Source organism: Lolium perenne, chromosome 1 (assembly GCF_019359855.2).
Source record: "Lolium perenne isolate Kyuss_39 chromosome 1, Kyuss_2.0, whole genome shotgun sequence".
Taxonomy (NCBI): domain Eukaryota; kingdom Viridiplantae; phylum Streptophyta; class Magnoliopsida; order Poales; family Poaceae; genus Lolium; species Lolium perenne.
In genome coordinates this window covers 139732335-139753980 of record NC_067244.2, presented here as the reverse complement: position 1 = coordinate 139753980, position 21646 = coordinate 139732335, and the positions used below count along the sequence as shown (strand labels likewise).

General features: G+C 44.7%; 2 protein-coding genes across 4 annotated transcripts; both read left to right on the top strand.

The window, feature by feature from the left end:
* Positions 1 to 4207: 4207 nt before the first annotated feature.
* On the top strand, positions 4208 to 9316 carry LOC127306110 (probable serine protease EDA2). The gene is made up of 14 exons (XM_051336718.2): positions 4208 to 4504; positions 5172 to 5297; positions 5439 to 5594; positions 5742 to 5924; positions 6026 to 6142; positions 6797 to 6850; positions 6930 to 7001; positions 7244 to 7349; positions 7502 to 7598; positions 7866 to 7960; positions 8233 to 8307; positions 8457 to 8540; positions 8709 to 8807; positions 9003 to 9316. Exons 1-14 carry the CDS (start codon positions 4295 to 4297, stop codon positions 9053 to 9055), a joined length of 1527 nt encoding a protein of 508 aa, XP_051192678.1. The 5' UTR covers positions 4208 to 4294; the 3' UTR covers positions 9056 to 9316.
* A 1697-nt stretch (positions 9317 to 11013) lies between these two features.
* On the top strand, positions 11014 to 15615 carry LOC127306097 (probable serine protease EDA2). 3 transcript variants are annotated; one of them, XM_051336709.1, is made up of 13 exons: positions 11014 to 11322; positions 11392 to 11676; positions 11760 to 11945; positions 12098 to 12214; positions 12458 to 12511; positions 12596 to 12667; positions 13283 to 13388; positions 13622 to 13718; positions 14035 to 14129; positions 14480 to 14554; positions 14695 to 14778; positions 14882 to 14984; positions 15271 to 15615. In XM_051336709.1, exons 1-13 carry the CDS (start codon positions 11029 to 11031, stop codon positions 15278 to 15280), a joined length of 1578 nt encoding a protein of 525 aa, XP_051192669.1. In that variant the 5' UTR covers positions 11014 to 11028; the 3' UTR covers positions 15281 to 15615. The 3 variants fall into 3 exon arrangements, with proteins under 3 accessions (XP_051192669.1, XP_051192663.1, XP_051192667.1); XM_051336703.1 differs by having other exon boundaries at positions 14677 to 14778; XM_051336707.1 differs by having other exon boundaries at positions 11760 to 11949; positions 12102 to 12214; positions 14677 to 14778.
* Positions 15616 to 21646: the final 6031 nt, after the last annotated feature.

Below are 21646 nucleotides of genomic sequence, written 5' to 3'. Positions count from 1 at the left end.
AGTATATTGGGTGTGTTGGGAACACAAGATTCTTCTTGTATCTTAATTGCAGGGTTGTTTGAGAGGGATATCTTCGACCTCTACCTCCCTAAATTTGATAAACCTAGGGTGATTCATTTAAGGGAAAGTTGTTGTTGTTCTACAAACCTCTGCACTTGGAGGCCCAACACTATCTACAAGAATAGAAACGTGCATAGACATCATGGAGGCACAACATAGCCATTGCGACTACGCGTGGAGTATGATGTTGCAGGGCGGCGTGATATTTTCGTGAAGGTGGATGAAAGTTCTTTTGCTACAGCGACTACTGTGGTGGCGATAAAAAGAAGAACAGGTTTTATAGGTGGAGACGACATGGAAATCGGCGAAAAAAGTTAGGACATGATGCAAAAGGGCGGTTAGGACCGTTGTGGCATAATGCCGCTGCAACGCATGGAGAAGGCGCATGGATGACGAGAGGTCCCGCCTGCCTCCGCCTCAGAAACAGTTGATACTATTACGTGAAAGCTATCGCGTACGGTTTGTGTCGATGACAGGGCTGGCTCGCGGATCGCCATGTTGCCACCGTGTCGGATCCGGCGCGTCCATAAGGATCCCTGTGTGGCGGGAATTGTCTCAAAAACACCAGACATAATATTGAACCGCGCCGTGGTGAATCAAAAAGGCCCTTAAGACACCCGCAAGGATATGTTCTAAGGGCATCTCCAGCAGGCTGACGCATTCCGGACGGTGCAAATGTCCGCGAGCGTCCGTTTGCATCGGTCCGCGGACGCGAAAATGGTCGTGCGTCCGTTTACGTCGGGGGGTGGATCTAGCGGACCGACGCATTTCCGGTGTGGGCCATTTTAGTTTCAGAAAATTCAGAAAAGAGGTTGTAGCCTCAAATTAGCTCAAATTTGCACGAAATTATAGTCTAAAATTAGGTCAAATTGAGGTCTAAAATAAGTTCACCACACTTTGCACATGGTACGGCGCAAAGTGGAGTCCAAAAGGTGCACAACAATGCATGAACATCATATGAAGTCCAAAAGGAGGTGATCCGCGACGCCTCGTGGACCTGAAAGGGAGCGGGAGTTTCAGGACGCAGCTGGGAACTTACCGAGCTCACCGACGAGGCCGAAGGAGCGACGCCGGCGATCCCCTCTTGCTTGACGAGCATGTAGGCCTCCGCTAAGCTCGGATGGAGGCCTACTTGCGCGGCGCCAGCTTTCAGCTGCATCTGCCACGCCTGTTGGCTGACCTGCAGGGCGGCGGCCGCTGCATTCCTCTCCTTCAGGTTCCTGCGCCGACCGCGATGCTTCGCGGCCTCGACACCTTTCTCCTCCTTGGACAACACATTCTTTGCCGCCTTCGGCTTAGCGTCCCGGCCGCCGGTGGCGGCCCGCTTTGCTTCCGCCGGAGCTGCGGCCTCCATTGTGGTTATGGTCGTGGCTATGGGGGAGTCTGGGGTGGCGGCGGGTGCGAGGGTTACCTCGGAATCCATGGTGGTGGCTACGGCGGCGAGGACGTCCATCGCTTTTGGACTGCTGTCGCCGGTCTACTGCGGAAAATGACCACTTGCGGGAATGTTATCGGCCTCCCTGCCACTGACACGCGGATTCTACGTAAGTTTTGGCAGACACCCGTCGCAACCGCGGAGCGTCCGCGGGGACGCAAACCTGACGCATATTTGGACCAGGTTTCCGTCGCCGCGGACGGCCCGATCACTTTGCGTCGCTCCGTTGGAGCAGGAGCCATACGTATTTTCAGTCACGGTGGATAGAAACGGTCGTTAAAAGTTCGTTTGCATCACCCAATGGAGATGCCCTAAGGAGCAGTAGTAAGCAAGGACCAAGTGGATGCTGCTCCAGTGCTCCGAACTGTCGGAGTGAGTAGTTCGGTGCAGCAGTAGGCGGGTAGGGTACACACAGGACACAGCCCCTACCTGTTCCTGATCGCAGCTTTCGATAGAATGGAGGGGGCAGACATACGCAGGGGCCCCGGTGGCCAATGCATCAGCAGCGGCAGGAGCAACGGTTGTGACAGGAGCATCTTACTTTGGCTCACGCGTTGGGATGTGGGGTACATTTAACCGGAATTTTTTAAAACGTAGGTGTGCTCCTCATTCCGGATTATAATAGTAAACTGAAAACAAATCCAAGTACTGCATAAAATGGAAAAAAAATGAGAAAAATGAATGTAGAGAATATATGCATGTATGTGCGTACCAAGTTACAAACTTGAATCAGAAAGTATGTAACTTGCGTGGATGAACAATCCAAGTAAAAGTAAAAGGATTTCATTGTGCAAGTATCTTTTTTTTTGAGGCCACATAGATACATCTTTTTCCAAGGCTATGTGCATGATTTATCTTAAAATTTTATAGAACTTATAAAATGCATGCTTTGGGGGATGATACCTTTTTGCACCCACGTACATATGCTCCTATTTTTAATGAGTTTTGAACGTATTTTAAATGTCAAAAAAATTAGACAAAAAATGTTTGGTGTACACCTCTATGTTCTATGTGCTCACAAAGTTGTTTCGTGACAAACTAACATTTCTTATGTCGTATGTAAAAAGACAAAATTTAGTGCTAAAAAGAGCTCTTCAAGAGACATTTTCTTGTCTTTTTTATGTAGAACAGAATGTGCACATAGATTGTCAAGATGTACTTCCAAATTTTTTGATCGGATTTTTTCTGACATTTTAAAATGCTTTATCTGGTAGCAGGAGCATATGCTCCCATGATCAAAAGTGGATTTTCGATGTTTTGTGCAAGTTCTGACCTCGGGATCAGGAGTACCCCTACACACAGCGTATTTTCGAAGAACAATAGGAACAAAACATCGCAAAGATACTACCTCCATTCAGTGGCGGAGGCAGGAAACAAATAGAGGTGGGCACGCCTCAAAAAAATTTTTGCTCTCCCTAACTATAATATTTTTTTCAAATTAGTAATATATGTTGCCAATAATTCTCAAGATAGGGGTAGAAATTCTTTTCCTCAAATTTTTGAGTGGGCCACGACCCACTAGGCCCACCCTCTGTGTCCGCCCCTGCCTCCATTCCATAAAACAAGACACATAAATTTAGTCAAAAATCAATATGCTCTAAATTTGACAAAACATATAGTTGACAATATCGATACCTACAACGGTGAATAAACACATCGCATGCATATATTTTATGGTAAATATGTTGATATAGATTTGGTATCGTGGTTGTTCATATTTATGTCCATTTAATATTTAAACTTAGTGTATGTTGACTTCTAGCTAATTTATATGTCTTGTTTTATGAAAGGAAGGGAGTATGGAGAACATCTGAGCGTGGAAAACTCTGAAAGCAAATACGTGTGTAGAAACCTGCACACATTTTACCGAACACTTCAACATGTTGGTACTATCTTCAACAAGCGACATGAATACGCACAAGTGTTTTGTTCAATGAGATCCATTTCAAAAAAAAAAAAGGTAACAAAGCCACAACAACACATTAACTAAACATTTCTCGATCTCGGCTCCTGGTCGTATTAGTTTCGCAAATAAACAATGCACCTGCCATTGGTGCACTTCTTTTCTTACAAAATAATTGAAGTTTTAGGTTTATTTTGAGTCAAATGCATTTACGTCTGCCAAAATTATAAGAAATGTATCAATATCCGTGACATCAAATCTCTATAATAGCATATTGTATAATAGATCTAATAGAACTAAATTGGTGTGGTATATGTAAGAAGTGGGTGTATTTTTCTCTAACCTTGTTAAAACTAAGATACTCTCTGCATCCTAAATTAAGTTGCTTAACTTTATTTAGATACGGGTCTAGATACGGATGTATCTAGATGTATTTAGTGTGTATGTACATCCATATCTAAAAGTAATTAAGTCACTTATTTTAGAACACTTAGGACAAACTATTGTGGCCACGTAAGTGGTTTGTAAGACCTTCTGAAACCTTCTTCTTAATCGAAGAAAATGATAAATCTTTTGACTTGTTTGACAAAAAAAACTTAGAACAAAGTTAGGACAGTTGTAGCATAGTTGTGGACTGTGGTCAGTGTCCTAGCCTGTTCTTCCCGGCCCACACTCTACATTTGCCTAGTGACTTGACAACACGGCTGGCCCAAGATCAGCCCACTACAGAGCCCAGTGGTGGCCCACAGCCCACAGATACGACGTCGCGGAAATCTCGTGCATAAGCCGTTACCTCACTTCCGTCTGTAAATGGGAAAGGAAAACGTGCGACCACTCCTCAGAATCGAGAAGCTCGCGGAGGGATTCGCTTCGCTTGCAAAATCAGCTAACCGGCGATGGGGTCCGGAGCTCGCGCCGCCCGCGCCACCGTCTGCCTCGCCGTCGCTCCACTCCTTCTCCTACTCCTCGCGCGCGGCGCCGAGGGTGTCGGGCTCTGGCTGCCGCCGCCGGGGGCCGGCAGCGGGCAGCTGGGCGCCGCCCCCAACAGGTACCTGACGCGGGAGGAGCACTGGATGACCCAAACCCTCGACCACTTCTCCCCCACCGTTAAGTATCCTCTCCGATTCTCTGTCTGTTTCTTCAGGGAGCTGCTCTGTGCCGTGGGAATTTCTGTTCGGCGAATTTTTTATGAGCAAATCTGACACCTTTATCTGTTCTGGGGAATATATGTGTTAAACAGTCATCCGGGAGTATGGGGCCGCGGGGAACTGGGAGAAATGACAAATCTGTGAATTTCATAATGCCGAAAAATCGCTAGATTTCTTCATTGATTCCGCGGGAGCCACTTTCCTTTTCTGGTAACGCCATTTACTAGCTCGCATCAGTTAGGTGGCCATGAACCAAACTACCAAAGTAGGCTCCAGCTGCTGAGCTGCACTTGACATCTCAGATTGAATCGAACAGATCGGTGTCCCCTGCAAAAAAAAAAAAAAAGAACAATAAGTTGGTGTCGGGCCAGATGTCCCTTGTTTCCTGGCCACGTGTGTCCATGGAGAATTTCAAATGTGATCCTGGTGGATTCACTACGTCGGCTGACTTCAGTGATTATAAGAATTTACTTGATAGCAAATCACATGGTTATTAGTAATCCCCTGCTTCATGCCTGCCTCACGTAGTTTTAGGTAGACAGATCTCTTGCATGGTGGGGGAATGCCCAGTTGTAGTTTATTTTGCGTGCACTAGCCTGCGATTTATGTTGTTCTTACTATGCAGGATCATCGGCAATTCAAGCTGCGGTACTACGAATTTCTTGATTACCATCGCGCTCCAAATGGGCCGGTCTTCTTATATATATGTGGAGAAGCTTCATGCAGTGGGATTTCTAACAACTACTTAGCTGTGAGTTCATTAGTACATGGCCACACCTATTTTTAGTGGAATAATTGGACATTATTTGTTGCATTCTGTCCATTGCATTTCATCATGTAACTCCGTCTCTTACCGATAACATACTTGTGGGTTGGATTAATGTATTTGTAGGTGATTGCGAAGAAGTTCGGCGCTGCTTTGGTTTCTCCTGAGCATCGATATTATGGAAAGAGTTCCCCTTTTGATAGTTTGACGACGGAAAATCTAAGGTTCTTGTCATCAAAGCAGGCTTTGTTTGATCTGGCTGTCTTCCGCCAGTATTATCAGGTGTGCTTGTGGTATATTTTTTTCGGTATCCTTATACAACACCTGTACATGGTCTTATATTAGGCTAGAGCTCCATTGAATACACAAGTTGCTATTTCTAAAAAAAATTGTTGTTCTTCTCTGAGCTTATCTTTCTGTTGTGTAAAGGAAAAATTGAATGCAAAGTACAATCGCACAGGAGCAGACAATCCTTGGTTTGTGTTTGGAGGGTCATACGCTGGAGCACTCAGTGCTTGGTTCCGATTGAAATTTCCTCACTTGACATGTGGAAGTCTTGCAAGTTCAGGAGTTGTTCTTGCTGTTTACAACTTTACTGACTTCGACAAACAGGTTAGTACAGATGCACATGCTGGTTTGTGTGATTAATTACGGCATTGTGGCTTGTACAGTTGTACCTAAAGTTTATTTTTATACAATTTATACTACTGGAGATTGGGGAGTCAGCTGGTCCAGAATGCAAAGCAGCGCTTCAAGAAACAACAAGACTTGTTGATGGACAACTTCAGGCTGGCAGCAACTCGGTGAAACAACAGTTTGGAGCAGCAACGGTAATTTTGTGCAGCATGAAGTGTTTTTTTTCTTCGACAGCTTATGAGTCCTATGTGATATGCAACGACTTCAGTCTTTAGGAGTTTGCCGCCACTAAACGGTCTTTGCCAAAGTATCAGGTGTTTCATTATGTAACAACTTGAAAGGGGAAAACTGTACAAGTGTCCAGTGCTAACTTGAGTCACACAGTAGTGGTCATAAAAATCATGATTTTCCATAAAGACTATTAATGTGTCCTGACGGTGCAACTTTGTCAGAGGCCATGCCATACTCTGGTGGAGTTTGGGCTTTTTCACATAGGTGCTGGAAGTATACTAAACCAGTAAACATTTCGTAGGATTCTTATTTAGTATTGCAACCCTATCCATTTCGAAAAAAAGTATTGCAACCCTATGGCTTCGTTTTTATTTTTGATATCTCTGACCTATCTATCCTACTGATACTCTTATTTCTTCTATATTTTCTCGGAACAAAAAATTAATTGAATTGCCATATATGTGGGAATTGAAACATAATAGTTTAAACGATTTGCGCACTACCAATGGCCGTTGACAGGTTCGACTGTTCCTTTTGGATGACATAAATGTTCATGTGATATTATCAACACATTTGCCGTTCTATATTTATCCATCAATTTATTTCGTACATTGCAGTTAGGAAATGATGGTGACTTCCTTTACCTACTGGCAGACGCTGCAGCTATTGCGGTATGCTCCGTGACCATTTTTCTAACTATATTGTCTGATAGGCATGGTTGTTGTGTTAAAAAACCTTTGCCATTTGCAGTTCCAATATGGCAATCCTGATGCCCTGTGCTCCCCGCTAGTTGAGGCAAAGAAGAATGGTACAGATTTGGTGGTAAGTACTATGGTCATTTGAAAAAAAAAATGTATATTCCTGTTAGTAATTGAGGAATATATCCTCTGGATAACTGCTAAGATAAATTAAAGGGGCTGATTTGCAAATATTGTTTTTTAAAAGTGCGTCTGTGTTATTACTTAACATGTAATACTTCATTGTGGATCTTAACTCTTATTTTACTCGTGCTACCATAACTTTCTGGTAAATCTGGCATTTGCTAACATCTTTTTTCTGTGCAGCAAGCATTTGCTCATTACGTGAACAAGTATTACATTGGGACATTTGGGGCATCAGTTGCATCATATGATCAACAGTATTTAAAGAACACAACTCCTGCTGAATCTTGTAAATGCTTGCCTCAACATTCAGTATTACGATATATTACATCGAGAGTTCTTAATGAAACACTATGCATATGTATTAGATAGTGTTAATGCTATCCAGATGTTCTATTATATACCATGCGTTTAACTGTTGAATTTTTATTCTATATGTAGCATATAGATTGTGGTGGTACCAAGTTTGCAGCGAGGTTTCGTTTTTCCAAGTGGCACCAAAAAATGATAGCATCCGTTCTGCGAAGCTTGATACTAGGTTGCTACAAATACCTTTCCTCATGTTTCGTGTCTCAGTACCAAGCACCCTTTCCCTTACCTATCACCCTGCTTGCTTCTGCAAGAATTTGCATTTTTCATGATCTGAAAAACATTATGCATTTTAACCATCAAATCATCATATGTTGAAAGCAGTAATATCTTCTTCATAGGATCTGCCTTTTATGATCTTGTCTTTTAAAAAATGTGATTATGTTTATAGACTGTGGGTTCACTTCCGTGTCCTTGTGCTTCTTTTTGTTCGTAGGTACCATTTAGACTTGTGCAGAAATGTTTTTGGGGAAGGAGTTTACCCTGATGTGTCCATGACAAACTTATACTATGGAGGCACAGGAATTGCAGGTGTGCCCTTTGACTAACTAGCTTTGACCCTGTTGCCTGTTTCGGTATTACAATTCTTTCTATCTCTCTATTTAATTGTGAAATTCATCTGATGAAGGCATCCATGGATGCCATTGCGGTAGATCACCACATGCCTGTGCCATTTTACTTTTTGTGTAGTGCTTGGGGCAAAATACTTCAAAATTGAAATTTACTGTTTCCTTGAGATTAAACACTATATTGCTTGTCAGACCTCCCTGTATTTGCTCAAAACATATATTACACCCCTGCAGGTTCTAAAATTGTTTTTGCAAATGGCTCTCAAGACCCATGGCGTCATGCTTCTAAGCAGAAATCATCAAAAGAAAGTAAGGATGTGCAGTCCTTTGTACCATTTTGAATATTTCCATCGTCTTAACTTTTAAGAGAACAAACTATGTTTCAACTATGAGCAAGGTTGGCGAGATTAATTTCTAATGACATTAGCATTCTTATAGAAGTTTTCGAATTTGTGCAGTGCCATCCTACTTAATTGAATGCAGCAACTGCGGACATTGCAGTGATCTTTCTGGATGCCCTCAAGCACCTTCAAATATCGAAGGTAGGTTCAGTCTTTCATTTTCTTTCATTCCAGGAGAAAGCCTCTTTAGGATAGTGACTTGTCATTCTTTGCCTAGCGACTAGCGTAGAATTAAATTACATCCAACATGTATTTTTTTTAATTGCAATTGATTAAACGTAAGAGCTGTTTGTATTCTTTGTTTGTCAGGTGATTCATCCAAATGCTCACCTCCAGAAGCTCTCAACAAAGTTAGAAAGCAGATCATCGATCACATTGACTTGTGGTTGTCCGAATGCCAAGAACAAGGTCAGAATTTTGGTTCTACAGCTATAGTACGAGTGGAATAATTTTATTTGAACGATTCATAACATTTTCTAGTTAAGGCGCCTACCGTATTTACCCCCAGCGTTACTGAAGGGCCAGCTGGTCGCACTTGCAATTCAGTCGACGTTTTTTATTTTCTCTTGTCCCTGACATCGGTGCTATGTCTATACATTTCAGGGCATGGCAGCGAGACGTCGCAGGGGAGTAGATGGAGCATATCTACTTACTGATCACCGGCGCAAAGGGGACAAGCATGATATTGCTGTTACTACTGCAAATAATACAGGCAGATAAGTGTTTCTCGGAGTCAGGGGCATCCGCATGGTTTCAAGCATTCTCCCGCTTGACACTACTATGTCACCGTGGCCGCAAAATCTTGGTTTATATTATGGGCAGGGATGCTAGTTTGAACTTGCGGAGAATATTATGATACATGTATATGTAACTGAATCGATCACCAAACATAATCGATGCTGCTGAGCTTGAAAATATCTGAACATATGAGAGAGCTCCGGTGACATTTTATCGTTGCTTTGAGTACCATGAGTCCATGACACACGAGTGTGTCGTATGTTTTGGTGCCGAAGGAGCTTGGTCACAGCCATGCCGGATGCCAGAGCAAGACGCACTATGTAGAAAACTACTGAATCAAGCCCCTCCAGGCGACCGGGGGGGGGGGGGCCCCACCCTTGATCCCGCCGCCGCCTCTCCCTCCCTCTGCCCCCATCACCCCCGGAGGTGCCGCTGGCAAGGCCGTGCGGCGCCGGTGAAGCGGGTGGCGGGGAAATCTCCTCCCCCGGCGCGCGATGATGTAGGAACGACGACGGACGCGTGGGGGTGGCCTTCGTCGCTGGGAAAGGTTGGCCCGCTTCCCAATGCCCCCCTCTCTGGCGCGGCCTCGTCGGCGCTGGGGTGTGGCGGCCGATGGCTGGGTGCCCTCCGTCGACCGGGCTGGGGCCAGGAATCCAGGGCGGTGGCCTTGGGCGCACGGTGGGGCATCGTCGGCCTGGCGGCGGGTGTCGTTCCTGCGGTTTGCTTTCTTCGACCGCGCGGGCGGTGAAGGGCGGCGGGTGTGGGCATAGTGCGGAGGTCGCCCCGACGGGCCTAAGACGGAGGCTCCTCCTCCCTGCGGTGCTCGTCGCACGTCCTCGGCCTCGGACTTCCCCGGTGGCTGGGGGGTGGTCGGATGTGGGCTCTGGATGGGGGGGGGGACCCTTGGCCGACAGTGGCGGCCGCGACATCGACGACGCTAACGGCGCCGTTCTCCATCTTGAAGGCGACATCGAGGTTGTATCCCCTCCCTCCCCGCCCTATCTATCGCGGGTGAAAACCCAAAACTTCGGTTTGGATGGTGGCGGCGCTCTGGTGGTGTCGTTCCCTCATTGGAGGCGCCGTTTTAAGATAGTGGGTTTGGGTGGATGAGCTCGGCGGAGGTTGGTATCCATCGTCTTCGCTTACTCCTTGCAGCTTGGTCTGGTATGGTGGTGTGCTGCGGGTGGCAGTAATGTTCGTGGGTGGCGGCGAGGCGAGTGCTCGGAGTACTTCTCCCAGCGGCAACTTCCAATATCCATGCGTGCTCAGGGAAAGCGATCTACCTCCGACAGATACGGTGCCCTCTGATCCTGGACGAGAAAGCAGGGAGCTTTCTTTGGAGGTGGAAACGGATGGTGTCAAAAAACGACACCCGGCCGGTTAACACTTTCCTGGTCCGCGGCTCTCGCGACCATGTCGATCACCTGATTGGTACTCAGGCATCCCTGTCGTTGGCCTTTTATTATAAGCAAGGAAAAAAATAGCGCGCTATAACAAAATAGCGTCGGCCGAAAAATATGCTATAGCGTGATAATAGCGCGCTATAGCACGCTATAGCGCCGAAATGATGTAGCGTGGGCTATCTAAAAACGCTATAGCGTGCTATTAGCGTCGAAATAGCGCGCTATTTTTTTCCATGATTATAAGAAGAAAATATGATTGCCGTGCACCGGATTGGACGTAGAGGATTGAACAAAAATCCTTTGAATGGATGGACGTGGACGTTGCCGGTGTGTTCTTCCTTTTCTAAAAAAAAAAAGAAGCGATGCCCAGCTCCCACGGAACAAATATGGAGTTAATTGGTAGTAGTCAAAAGAATGCAAAGATTTTAATAGGTATAATTAAAACGAAAATTTTCTTAATTAGTAGCGCGATTTTTGACTGCGCATGAATGCCTGGTCAATCAGCTACCGGCGTGGTCGCCACTCCAAAACAAACGCTTGATAGTCCAGTGGGAAAGGAAGCAGCAAGAGAGACATTCTTGCCGGAAACAATGGGGTCTCGCGCTCGCTTCGCCTCGCTCCTCTCCGCCTCCTTCCTCCTACTCCTCCTGCGCAGCGCCGAGCCGCTCGGGCTCCGGCAGCAGACACCGCTCGCCGGCGGCGAGCTGCTGGGCGTCGCCGGCAGGTACCTGACGCGGGAGGAGCGCTGGATGAACCAACGCCTCGACCACTTCTCCCCCACCGTAAGAAGATTCCGCTGTGTGTTTTTCATATGCTTTTACGCCCCTGGCGTAACCGAATCTTGCCTGCAGGACCACCGCCAATTCAAGCAGCGGTACTTCGAGTTCCTGGACTACCACGGCGCCGCCGGCACCGGCCCGGTGTTCCTGCGCATCTGCGGCGAGTCCTCCTGCGACGGCATCCCCAACGACTACCTGGCCGTGCTCGCCAAGAAGTTCGGCGCCGCGGTGGTGACGCCGGAGCACCGGTACTACGGGAAGAGCTCCCCGTTCGACAGCCTCAGCACCGAGAATCTGAGGTTCCTGTCGTCCAAGCAGGCGCTCTTCGACCTGGCCGTCTTCCGCCAGTACTACCAGGTCAGCTCATGCGCTTAGAGAGCCTATATTTACTATGGTCTGATTCTCTGTTCTGAATTGTGTAGTCTTTTTCGTTCTCTTAGGAAACCTTGAATTCTCGGCACAACCGAAGCTCGGGATTAGAGAATCCATGGTTCGTCTTCGGAGTCTCCTACGCCGGGGCTCTCAGCGCCTGGTTCAGGCTCAAGTTCCCTCACTTGACATGCGGAAGCCTCGCCAGCTCCGGGGTGGTTCTTGCCGTGTACAACTTCACTGATTTTGACAAGCAGGTCTGTGCGCACTAGAATGGATGATGGGGCTCATCAATCATGAAGCTGTCACGTTTTTGTGGGATGAATTGAGTTGAACCACTGCTGAGTGTTGTGCTGTCTGGTCTATTTTAGGCTCAATTCGAGTTTTATGTGTGGTCATTTTTACGCAGGTAGGGGAGTCGGCCGGCCCTCAATGCAAAGCTGCCCTCCAGGAAACAACTAGACTTGTCGACGAACAGCTTCGGTCGGATAGCCACTCGGTGAAGGCTTTGTTTGGAGCACAGACGGTAATCTCTTGTGTACATGACAATTGGCTGCCATTTTGAACCTGACAATTGGCTGCCATTTTGAACCTGACAATTGGCTGCCATTTTGAACCAAACTCTATCTTTTCAATGAAATGAGACGCAAAGGTCCTTTGTGTTTTCTCGAAAATTGACTGCCAATTTCATGTGATCAAATCAACCTGTGTTCAGTAAACCTCCAATCGGTTCGGTACTTCGGTGTTGATTTGGTTTCTGTACATGCAGTTGAAAAATGATGGTGACTTCCTCTTCTTACTGGCAGATGCGGCAGCGACAACAGTATGAACTGTCAATCTGTAATGCTGTGTTACTGCCACGTTGAAATGTAATTTGGGGATTACTGAGACCTATCATATTTTGCAGTTCCAGTACGGGAACCCTGATGCCGTGTGCTCCCCGCTAACCAATGCAAAGAAGAATGGGAAAGACTTGGTGGTAAATGACTGAATACATTCCCTCTGTAGTTACCTAACCATATATGAGCACATCTGGGTTGGTTAGTTTCTTAGGCATCTTGAAAATCTTTTTGGAAATGAGAGCAAATAAATAAAGTTGCATCTGTCTATTTCTTGCCTTTATACTTTATCTACACTAGGCCAATTCTTACAATCTAAAGAGACACTGACCAATGAGTGTAACATGACATCTTTGAAATGTCAAGTCCTCCTACAGTCCTATGTATGCAAAGGGAAAAGTACAATGACGTTAAGTGGGTATTATGGATGAGCCATGAGTGATTTTTGAGCCAGTGTTCCTTCCTCTTTGGAGATTTGTTTCCTATTAAATTTCAATCTAAAATGCAATTACATAATGATAACTAAGCACACGATTATCTGTTTCTTAAGATAGCCACGGTAATGCAATTAAATCTTGAAGTATTATGGCTTTTTCACAATTCAAACTTCATATCAAGCTGGCATGTGACTGTTTCTAACTATCTATTTATCTTATTGTGACAATTCTCATTTCTTACCTGATTTATTATTGGTATCTAGTAAGTTTTGTAGATATATATGTGGATGCCTGAAATTCGATGTACTCGCTTTGCAGGAAACATATGCTCAGTTTGTGAGAGATTATTACATCAAAAAATTGGAAACAACAGTATCTTCATATGATCAGGAGTATTTGAAGGAAACGACTCCTGATGATTCTAGTAAGTTTAAGGGGTAATCAGATTTCCCCGAAGTTGAATGACCTTTCTATCTTTTTTTCTAGTTGGCAAACCCTAAGCTTCTCCTCCAGTTGATTCAAATGATGGCTCTAATCTTTTTATTTTGGCATAAATCAGAAAGCGTAGCACATTTAAGAGCTTCAAGTGAATCACCATGGCATCTCTTGTTTGTTATTCAGACATGGCTGGAATTTTAATTTACTATTATTTTGTAGGTTCTAGGCTTTGGTGGTTCCAAGTTTGTAGTGAGGTTGCCTATTTTCAAGTGGCACCCAAGAAAGATAGTGTTCGTTCTGCAAAGGTCAATACAAGGTACTCTACCATACTCCTCTCTCACAGTGTGTACTGTTCTTTCATGTGCTATGTACTTTGTAAGAAGCTCTTATTATTTTTACTCTAAGAAGAGTTGCTTAACAATATTTTGAACATTACAGTTCGCACCATAAATCCATAATATATGGAATTGAAACAGTACTATTACAGAGTACAGACTATAGCTTATTCTTTAATACTCTCTTAATGCACAGCAGCGTATATCCTGGATACGCTTTGCAGCTATCTGTTGTGTGTTTTATAGTTCAGGTATATTATGTACCACTTATATTTATTTTGCTTTGTGTAACCCCAGGTACAATTTGGACCTGTGCAAAAATGTTTATGGGGAAGGCGTTTATCCAGACGTGTTTATGACCAACTTATATTATGGGGGTACAAGTATTGCTGGTTCGTCTCCATAACTTGCTTTTTATCTGTTCACTTCACATATTTTCCTTTGTTACTTAGTAAATCAAGTTATGTGCAACAGTTAGGGTATTTGTACTTCTAAAATGGAAAATCACCAGTCCAGTTGGCACCCTGATGGCCTGACCATGCCTAGTATTCATGTAGCTACTGCATCAATTGCCCCTTTTGTGTACCGTGTTAACCAGTGCATTGCCTACACAGTGAACATGAGTCTACCGTTATTGCTCTGCTTTATGGATTACGAATTTATGACTCCTGCACTTTCCCAGTTTTCCTGCTGATGATGCAATTTACTAGTCTTCTTCCTGATTTTGCATAACTGTGTGCAGCTTCTAAAATTGTGTTCACAAATGGCTCTCAAGATCCATGGCGTCATGCCTCCAAACAGAAATCATCTAAAGACAGTGAGCCTCCAACTTTTTACTGGACTGTTCATGTTTTCACATCTCATGAGTAGCCTTGCCATTTATGTACAAACTATACAATTATGGAATGATTTCCTTCGCCTTGGTTTGTACTAATCGAGGTAACACGACATGTGCAGTGCCATCTTACTTGATTAAATGTAGCAACTGTGGACATGGTACCGATTTGAGAGGATGTCCCCAGCTTCCTTTCAGGATCAAAGGTTAATTCAGTATGCTGTAGAACATTCTACCGCAATCATATATTGTGCATCATACTAATTTTCTTCAGGCTAATTCTGATATGCTTCACATTATCTTCACTAGGTGACTCTTCAAACTGCACGTCCCCGGAAGCTGTGGACACAGTAAGGAAGCAGATCACCAAGCACATCGACCTGTGGCTATCACAATGCCATGAACCAACAAGGTATTAGGATCTGGGATGCTTAGCCATCCAATGACACATGAGAGAACTGTGCAGTGATCATGAGCTGCCCTTTGCATTTTTATGAGTGAGGCTGGCCAGTCACCTTGTAAGTGGCAGCAGCCACCATTATTTTCCGTGTCTTTGCTGCAAGGCCTTCGCTCAGACATGTTGCAACATGGTTGTGAGCTCGGTCCCTACGTGCTGTGGCAAGCTACATTTTAAGTTTCTGACGCAGTCCAGTTCTTGCGCCATCAGGCTTTGATCTATCGGTACTCTCTGCGTGCAGGGCATGGTGAGGCGACAGATGAGTCTTATGACTCGCACCAGCTCAGGATGAGTGTAGAATCAGTTGACAGAGGAAGGAACAATTTCAAGTTCGCTATGTTCAAAAAAAGATCCAAGTTTGCGACATCGTTAAGCTGCAGACAGAGTCAACCATATGCGAACTTGCCAGTATCCAGATGCGAGGGCGCGTAGGCTTGTCTGAATCATCACACAATTCACAAGGTGGAAGGTTGTTTGCGCTTGTAACATCAGCGGCTTTGAGCTGAGACTCTGATGCACTATGACAGCTACTTCTCTGATTATTACTTCGATGTTCCTCCTGTTACGTAATGGCTGTTTTTTCTTACGTTGCTGCTTAACGAATGTTAGTAGCACTCAGCGCTAGTTGGACTGGCTTGCGCGAACTCATGGGCTGATGGCCCCTCAAGAAAAAAAAAACGTTGTGCTATCAAATTTGCTCTTAAAATCACGCATCAACTAATGAAGTACCAGAATATGGTAGCAAAGAGGTCTCTGAGGATTTTAAGTAGTAGGATTTTTCCATTACGCGAGCTGTTGTTTTTTTTCGATAAAAGAAATATAATAATATCAAAAAATACCAATTACATCCATTCTCTGCAACATCGCCCCACTCTAGTGGTAGTACGGATGCACAATAAAAGTCTCGCTACAACATTCTAGACCTAGCAACAGCAATACAACCACCACCGTGACAACACCTTAAATACATACTCTCCAAAAGTGACGCCTCCAAGAAGGGAACGGTGCACCAGCACCGTCATCGCCCGACCAAAGGTCTTAGGTTTTCACCCTGAAGATAGTCCCCACTCTCAAAACAATGCCTCTAAAAAGATCATTATCACGCACAACTAATTAAGGCTAGACCTTGGATTTTCACTCTGAAAGTTAAGACTATGAACTTCACATGTGCTGCCGCCCCCACTTGCACACCACTGCTGTGGAGCCCGGAACGCGAAGCAAGTCTCTTAGCATCACGGAGACTCGAACCTCCTTTAGCCAATCCACCAATCTAGCATTCATGATATTCCTTCTTCTGACTTCACCATGGACCAAAAAGTCACTTGATATCAACACAGAATAGAGCTTCGCGCCGCTTCCTTCGGAACCAAACGGTCGGATTAAAAACATGGGTGTGCGAGACCGAATACCACCAGATCCAACAAACTCTAGGCAAAAGATGGATTGTTCCATTCGCCGGCGGAGCTTTCCGGAACTCATCTCTCCAGCTAGATCAAGGAAAACTGATCTCCGGTGAGAAACCCGAGGATCGCCATCAAAACAAAACAAGACCAGCAGCCCCCACGCCGCCAGTCCCTCCTGCCGGATCACCAGAGAAGAGTACGGTGGCGTGGACCATACGTACCGCCGCCGAACCGCCACCGGGGGCGGAGGCCGCCACCGCTCCACCCACTCCTCCATGGCTACCGACGAAGAGCATGAGGCCCTGGCCAAGCAGCCGTGCAACCGGCTTCCTCCACCGGTGCCTCATCACCTCCCATGGAACGCCGCCGCGGAAACCCTCTCCTCCCCCTCATCGTTCGGCGGAAGGGGAGCCGCCAGCATCGCCGGGGCCGGGGCCGGCAGCAGCGACGACCTGTGGGGCAACGGTCTGAGGGGCGGCTGCGCGGGATGAGAGGGTTCCTCCGCTGCCGCCCGGGCGAGGGGCGGGAGAGGAGGTAGGGTTTTTATCAGTTTGCTTGAAAATACCTAGTTCAAAAAGGGTGGGCGAGTTATTGTTTTGTAAGGTTTATTTTTGTATTACATTCAAAGAAAAAAAATCCGGTTCAAAAAAAAATCGTCTACTCAAACCACTTGGTAATACTTTTTCCTCGTGGTATAACTATTTACACTTTTGTACAAGTTAAATCTAGCACCACAACCATGTGTTTTTCTTATTTATGTGCTTTTGCAAAAAATGCCAACAAAAAAAAGACCTACTAGCACCGGTTGGCCTCTTTTTTTTTGAACGGGTAAAGGCTCCGAAGGACTGAAAGGGCATATTAATACGAATTCCCTCCGTGGCAATCGCTCGCTCGAGCGATCGAATCTTGTCGGCGCGGAGCGCTCGCGCGACAGCGCGAAGACAATTCCCTTTTCGCCGTGTCACGCCTATTTCTATTTCTGGTAACCGATCGACTTTCCCTTTTCGGCCCGTCGTTTTCGAATTATTTCGAATCGATTTCGTGTTCCCCTCCTTCCGCCCGTTCTCCTCTCTCCCCTGTTCTCCTCCCATTCAGCCCCGACGGAGAGGGCGACGGCGACAGCGACGGCGGAGGCGAGGGTCCGATTCCCTGTGGCTAGTGCGCGACCTAGATTTCTCCTGCTCTCAGTTCACTAGCAAGGGCCAGTCGATTTCGGCGCTGTAGGGTTAGTATTCGAACTGGATCTAGTGGGGAGATCTGGGTCTCGCCGGCCGGTTTGTTTGTCCGGCGAGGGATTGTTTCCACCGTGGATTATTCTGATGGGATTTTGTTTGTCTGGCGAGGGATTGTTCCGGCGAGGGTTTGTTTTTTGGGTGGATTTTGTTCTCCGCCTAGGTTCCTGATCCGTCTCTTGGTTCACAAATCTCCGTTATCTGGGTCTCGCCGGCCGGTTTGTTTGTCCGGTGAGGGATTGTTCCACCGTGGATTATTTCTGATGGGATTTTGTTTTTTCCGGCGAGGGTTTGTTTTTTGGGTGGATTTTGTTCTCCGCCTAGGTTCCTGCTCCGTCCCTCGAATCACCGTTTTCCATGTTCATTGTAGTTATGATTTTGGCCTGTTGCACTGCTTTTCGTCCTCAATTTCTAGTGTAATTGTAGCAGGAGATAGCAGAGATCATGGGACTTGTTTTCTATGGGTTCACAAATCCCTGTTATGGGGTTTGTTTTATCAACTCACTTATTCACTTTTCATCAAAAAGTATCTCAACGTTTAACCAACACATACGTTCTGAAGTTACCCACGTCCTTTTTCTATGTTAAGGGAATGATGAACACATTTTTGTACTCCTGCATATGTTTTTTGTTTGTTGCTGCTGCTTATTTCTACCTTTTTACAGTGGTGTTTTTTGGTTGGGCTTGATATATTAACCAAGGCATTGTTATTTTGATTTTTCGACTTGTTATCATTTGATGTCACTAAGATTTTTTCTCATTATCATGGCATCTGTTTTTGTATTGCAGCGTTGTTGTTTCCATGGCGGGCAGTAAGAAACAAGGTGGTGATCAGCTAGGTGTTCGCAAAATGCCCAATGCTAGTGAGCGTGCTAGGAATGGGGCCTCTCCTTTTCCTGTTGTTAGGTTATATGAACATCTAAGTTCTGATCAGAAGAAATCGATTGAGGATATGGATCTTGGTTCAGTGCTTGACATCAAGTGCCATGTTCTTCACAACCCTTTGATAAGCTGGCTTGCTCCTTTGTATGATAGTCATTCTCGAGAGTTTGTCATTCAAGGGCGTGGTAGAATCCCTCTCAATGCTGATTCCATTTACCGCACACTCGGTCTTCCGCGGGGGGATATTCCAGTCGTGTATGCAATGGATTCTGTCATAGAGGCTCGTCTAGGTCCTTTATTATTTTTCCAGGCCATAGCAGCACGCTGAAGATTACTGGTGTGTTCATAATGCTGTCACAGATGAATCAGTATGATGACATTTTCAAGCAAGTTTGGATGATGTACCTTGTCTGTACTTTGCTTGCACCAACAACGTCGAACAAAGTTAGCAACAGATGTTATCCTATACTGGTATATGTGTTATCCTATAGTTTTTTAAAAATTCATTAAATTTTAGCATTTTTTATTAATATATGTGCTTGTTTTTATTAATATATGTGAACAATCATTTTTACGCGGTGTTTATATTATTTTTTTGTAGGACAACATTAGCAATGTCAGGAACATGAACCTTTGTCAGTTTGTGTGCGATAGATTGCATGATGAGCTTTGTACTGGGAAGCCTTCTGGAGGCTGCCTGTTCCATGTTCAGTTACTGTATGTTGACTCTTTGGATATTAGCTCTCTTAACCTTGACCTTCCAGATGGTCGATTTGTTGCTAATATATGGTCAAAAAAAGATGTTGATACTGTGCTTGATGCTGACTTGAAGAGGGATGGATCTGGTTATGGGAATCTCGAGGTTAGTTAATCTTTTTGGGTTTCTCATCTTATGACATGAACTTGTGGTCGATTTGTGCAAGCTGATGCATTTTTGTTTTCTGTTTTGTCACTAATATCAGTTGAAGCCACACCTTGCTATAAATTTCAACTTGTTTGGAGGGGCAGCTAGCTTTGAAAGATGGGTTGAAACCAATACTGCACCTAACTGCCCGAAAAATGTACGATACAGTGATAAGTTTTTATTCAGTTTTTTGTTTTTAAATTTTGTATGGCACCATTACATTTTTTAGTATCTCTCTTATTTTAAATGATTTTTCCCCTTCATTTTTGTGTGTTGTTTTTTGATGTAACGTAAAGACAAGGTTGCTAGATTAATGGGTGAGTTTGCTTCTGGTCTCACTGGTCTAATGAGTAAGCTTGTTCAAGGTTTGACTGAAGTTGATGATGATGAAGTTGTGGATACTGCAAAATTTGATAAGACATTACGTTCTCAAATGGTTGCCTCTCGTTCATTGGATGATGGGGGTGCTGCAAACACATCCTCTCCTATTGCGCAATCAACTTATGATCGTCCTGCTAAGATTGTAGGGAAATCACCAATACGCCGTCTGAAGAATGTGCCTTGCAACCAGAGTGCTGATGCTACAGATGTTGGAGGGGATGTGCCTTGCAACCAGATTGTTGATGCTACAGATGTCGGAGGGGATGTCCTTTGCAACCAGAGTGCTGATGCTACAGATGTCGGAGGGGCTATTACTGCTGATCCATTGAATGTTGTTCATTCCGTTTCATCACCTGTCTTTGAGCAAACTAATGTTGTAGCCGAGGCCCCTGTGGTTGAGCAAACTCGTGTTACCAGGTCTGCTGCAAAAGCAGCTTGTGCTGCCAAAGTGCCATGTCAAACTGATAAGGTACATGTGGTCAACTTCAGTGACAATATGTCTGACGGCGAGAGTTATCATTCTGGCAATGACAGTGATTATGCTGATGAAGCCGTCACTGCTTGCTTTGTTATTCAAAGCAGATGTCATGTGGATGGAGGTGAGCATGCTGATATCGTGTTGTCGGAATGTGCAGCCGTGCCAAGCCAAACAACTCTTTCTGGTGTTGCGACAGTTGTTCCCGGTGTTTCTCCTCAACTGGTTTCCAGCAGTGTACCCATGGATATTGATGGTGCTGTTGCGGAACCATCTAATGCTGATGCTCTAGTACGTTTTATGGAAACTGATATCACTGTTCCATCAGCAGATAATAGGATTGTGTTTCAGGGTCTTGAAAATCTTGCAGAAACTGCTGCTATGCATATTGATGGTGTTGTTGATGAGCGAGATATAGATAACGGGAAGCAAGTTTTATCTGAAACAAATGAAGCTGATCTTCTTCATGCCAAAGATGCCAGTGTTGATGGTGCTGTCATTTCTGTCGGTACGAAGTCAGGCGAAGATCTGAGTTCTAGCCCTGAGGTTGTTGTAATGAATGAAGACAATGGGAAAGGATTATCTGATGGTTATGATGCTGTCAGTGAGACAATCAACGACGTTGTGAATGATTTGAAAAGGAGTAGCTCTGCTCTCGATGCTTCTGAAGCGAAACATAGTTGTGTTGTACGCGAGGATCGTTCTGTTAATCCTGTACAGAATGTACCGTCATCTGCTCCTAAGAAGAAGCCCAATGTGAGAGGCAGAAGGTATTTTTGATCGACCCCGTTTTAAGTTACTCACCAATGTATTTCATGTGTACTTATCAACATTTCTGTTGTTGCATTTTCTTACATTTTCCCTGTAAATGTATTCATGTTTTTTCTTTTTGCTCCTTTGTTTTTCGTGTAATTTTACCAATTACTATCTCATGAACTTACCAATGCCTTTTTTTGGTAGTTATCAAACGCTGATTTGTTTTGCATGACATAGTATGTTTTATACTTCATTGTTTTGGAGTTTTTTCTAATAATTTTAACTTTTTGCTTTTTTACAGGCCAGATGTTTCTAAAAGTCAGGTTGCTACAAGATCTTCACCACGACGACCTCCTAGAGGCACTTCTTCAGGTGTTGCTGATAACGTTGCAGTTAAATCAAAAGTGTATACTTTGAAAGACCTCCTTGAAAGCTCAACAAAAATTCACGCAGCTGGAACATCTCCTTTAGTTGAAACTGGTAGTCAGATTTCAGCAGAGGGTGGTTCTGATGAGGTTGTTTTTAAGGATGATGTTGTCCCTTCCAAGTCTACAAGTGAAACTGTTCCAACAGGAAAAGAATCT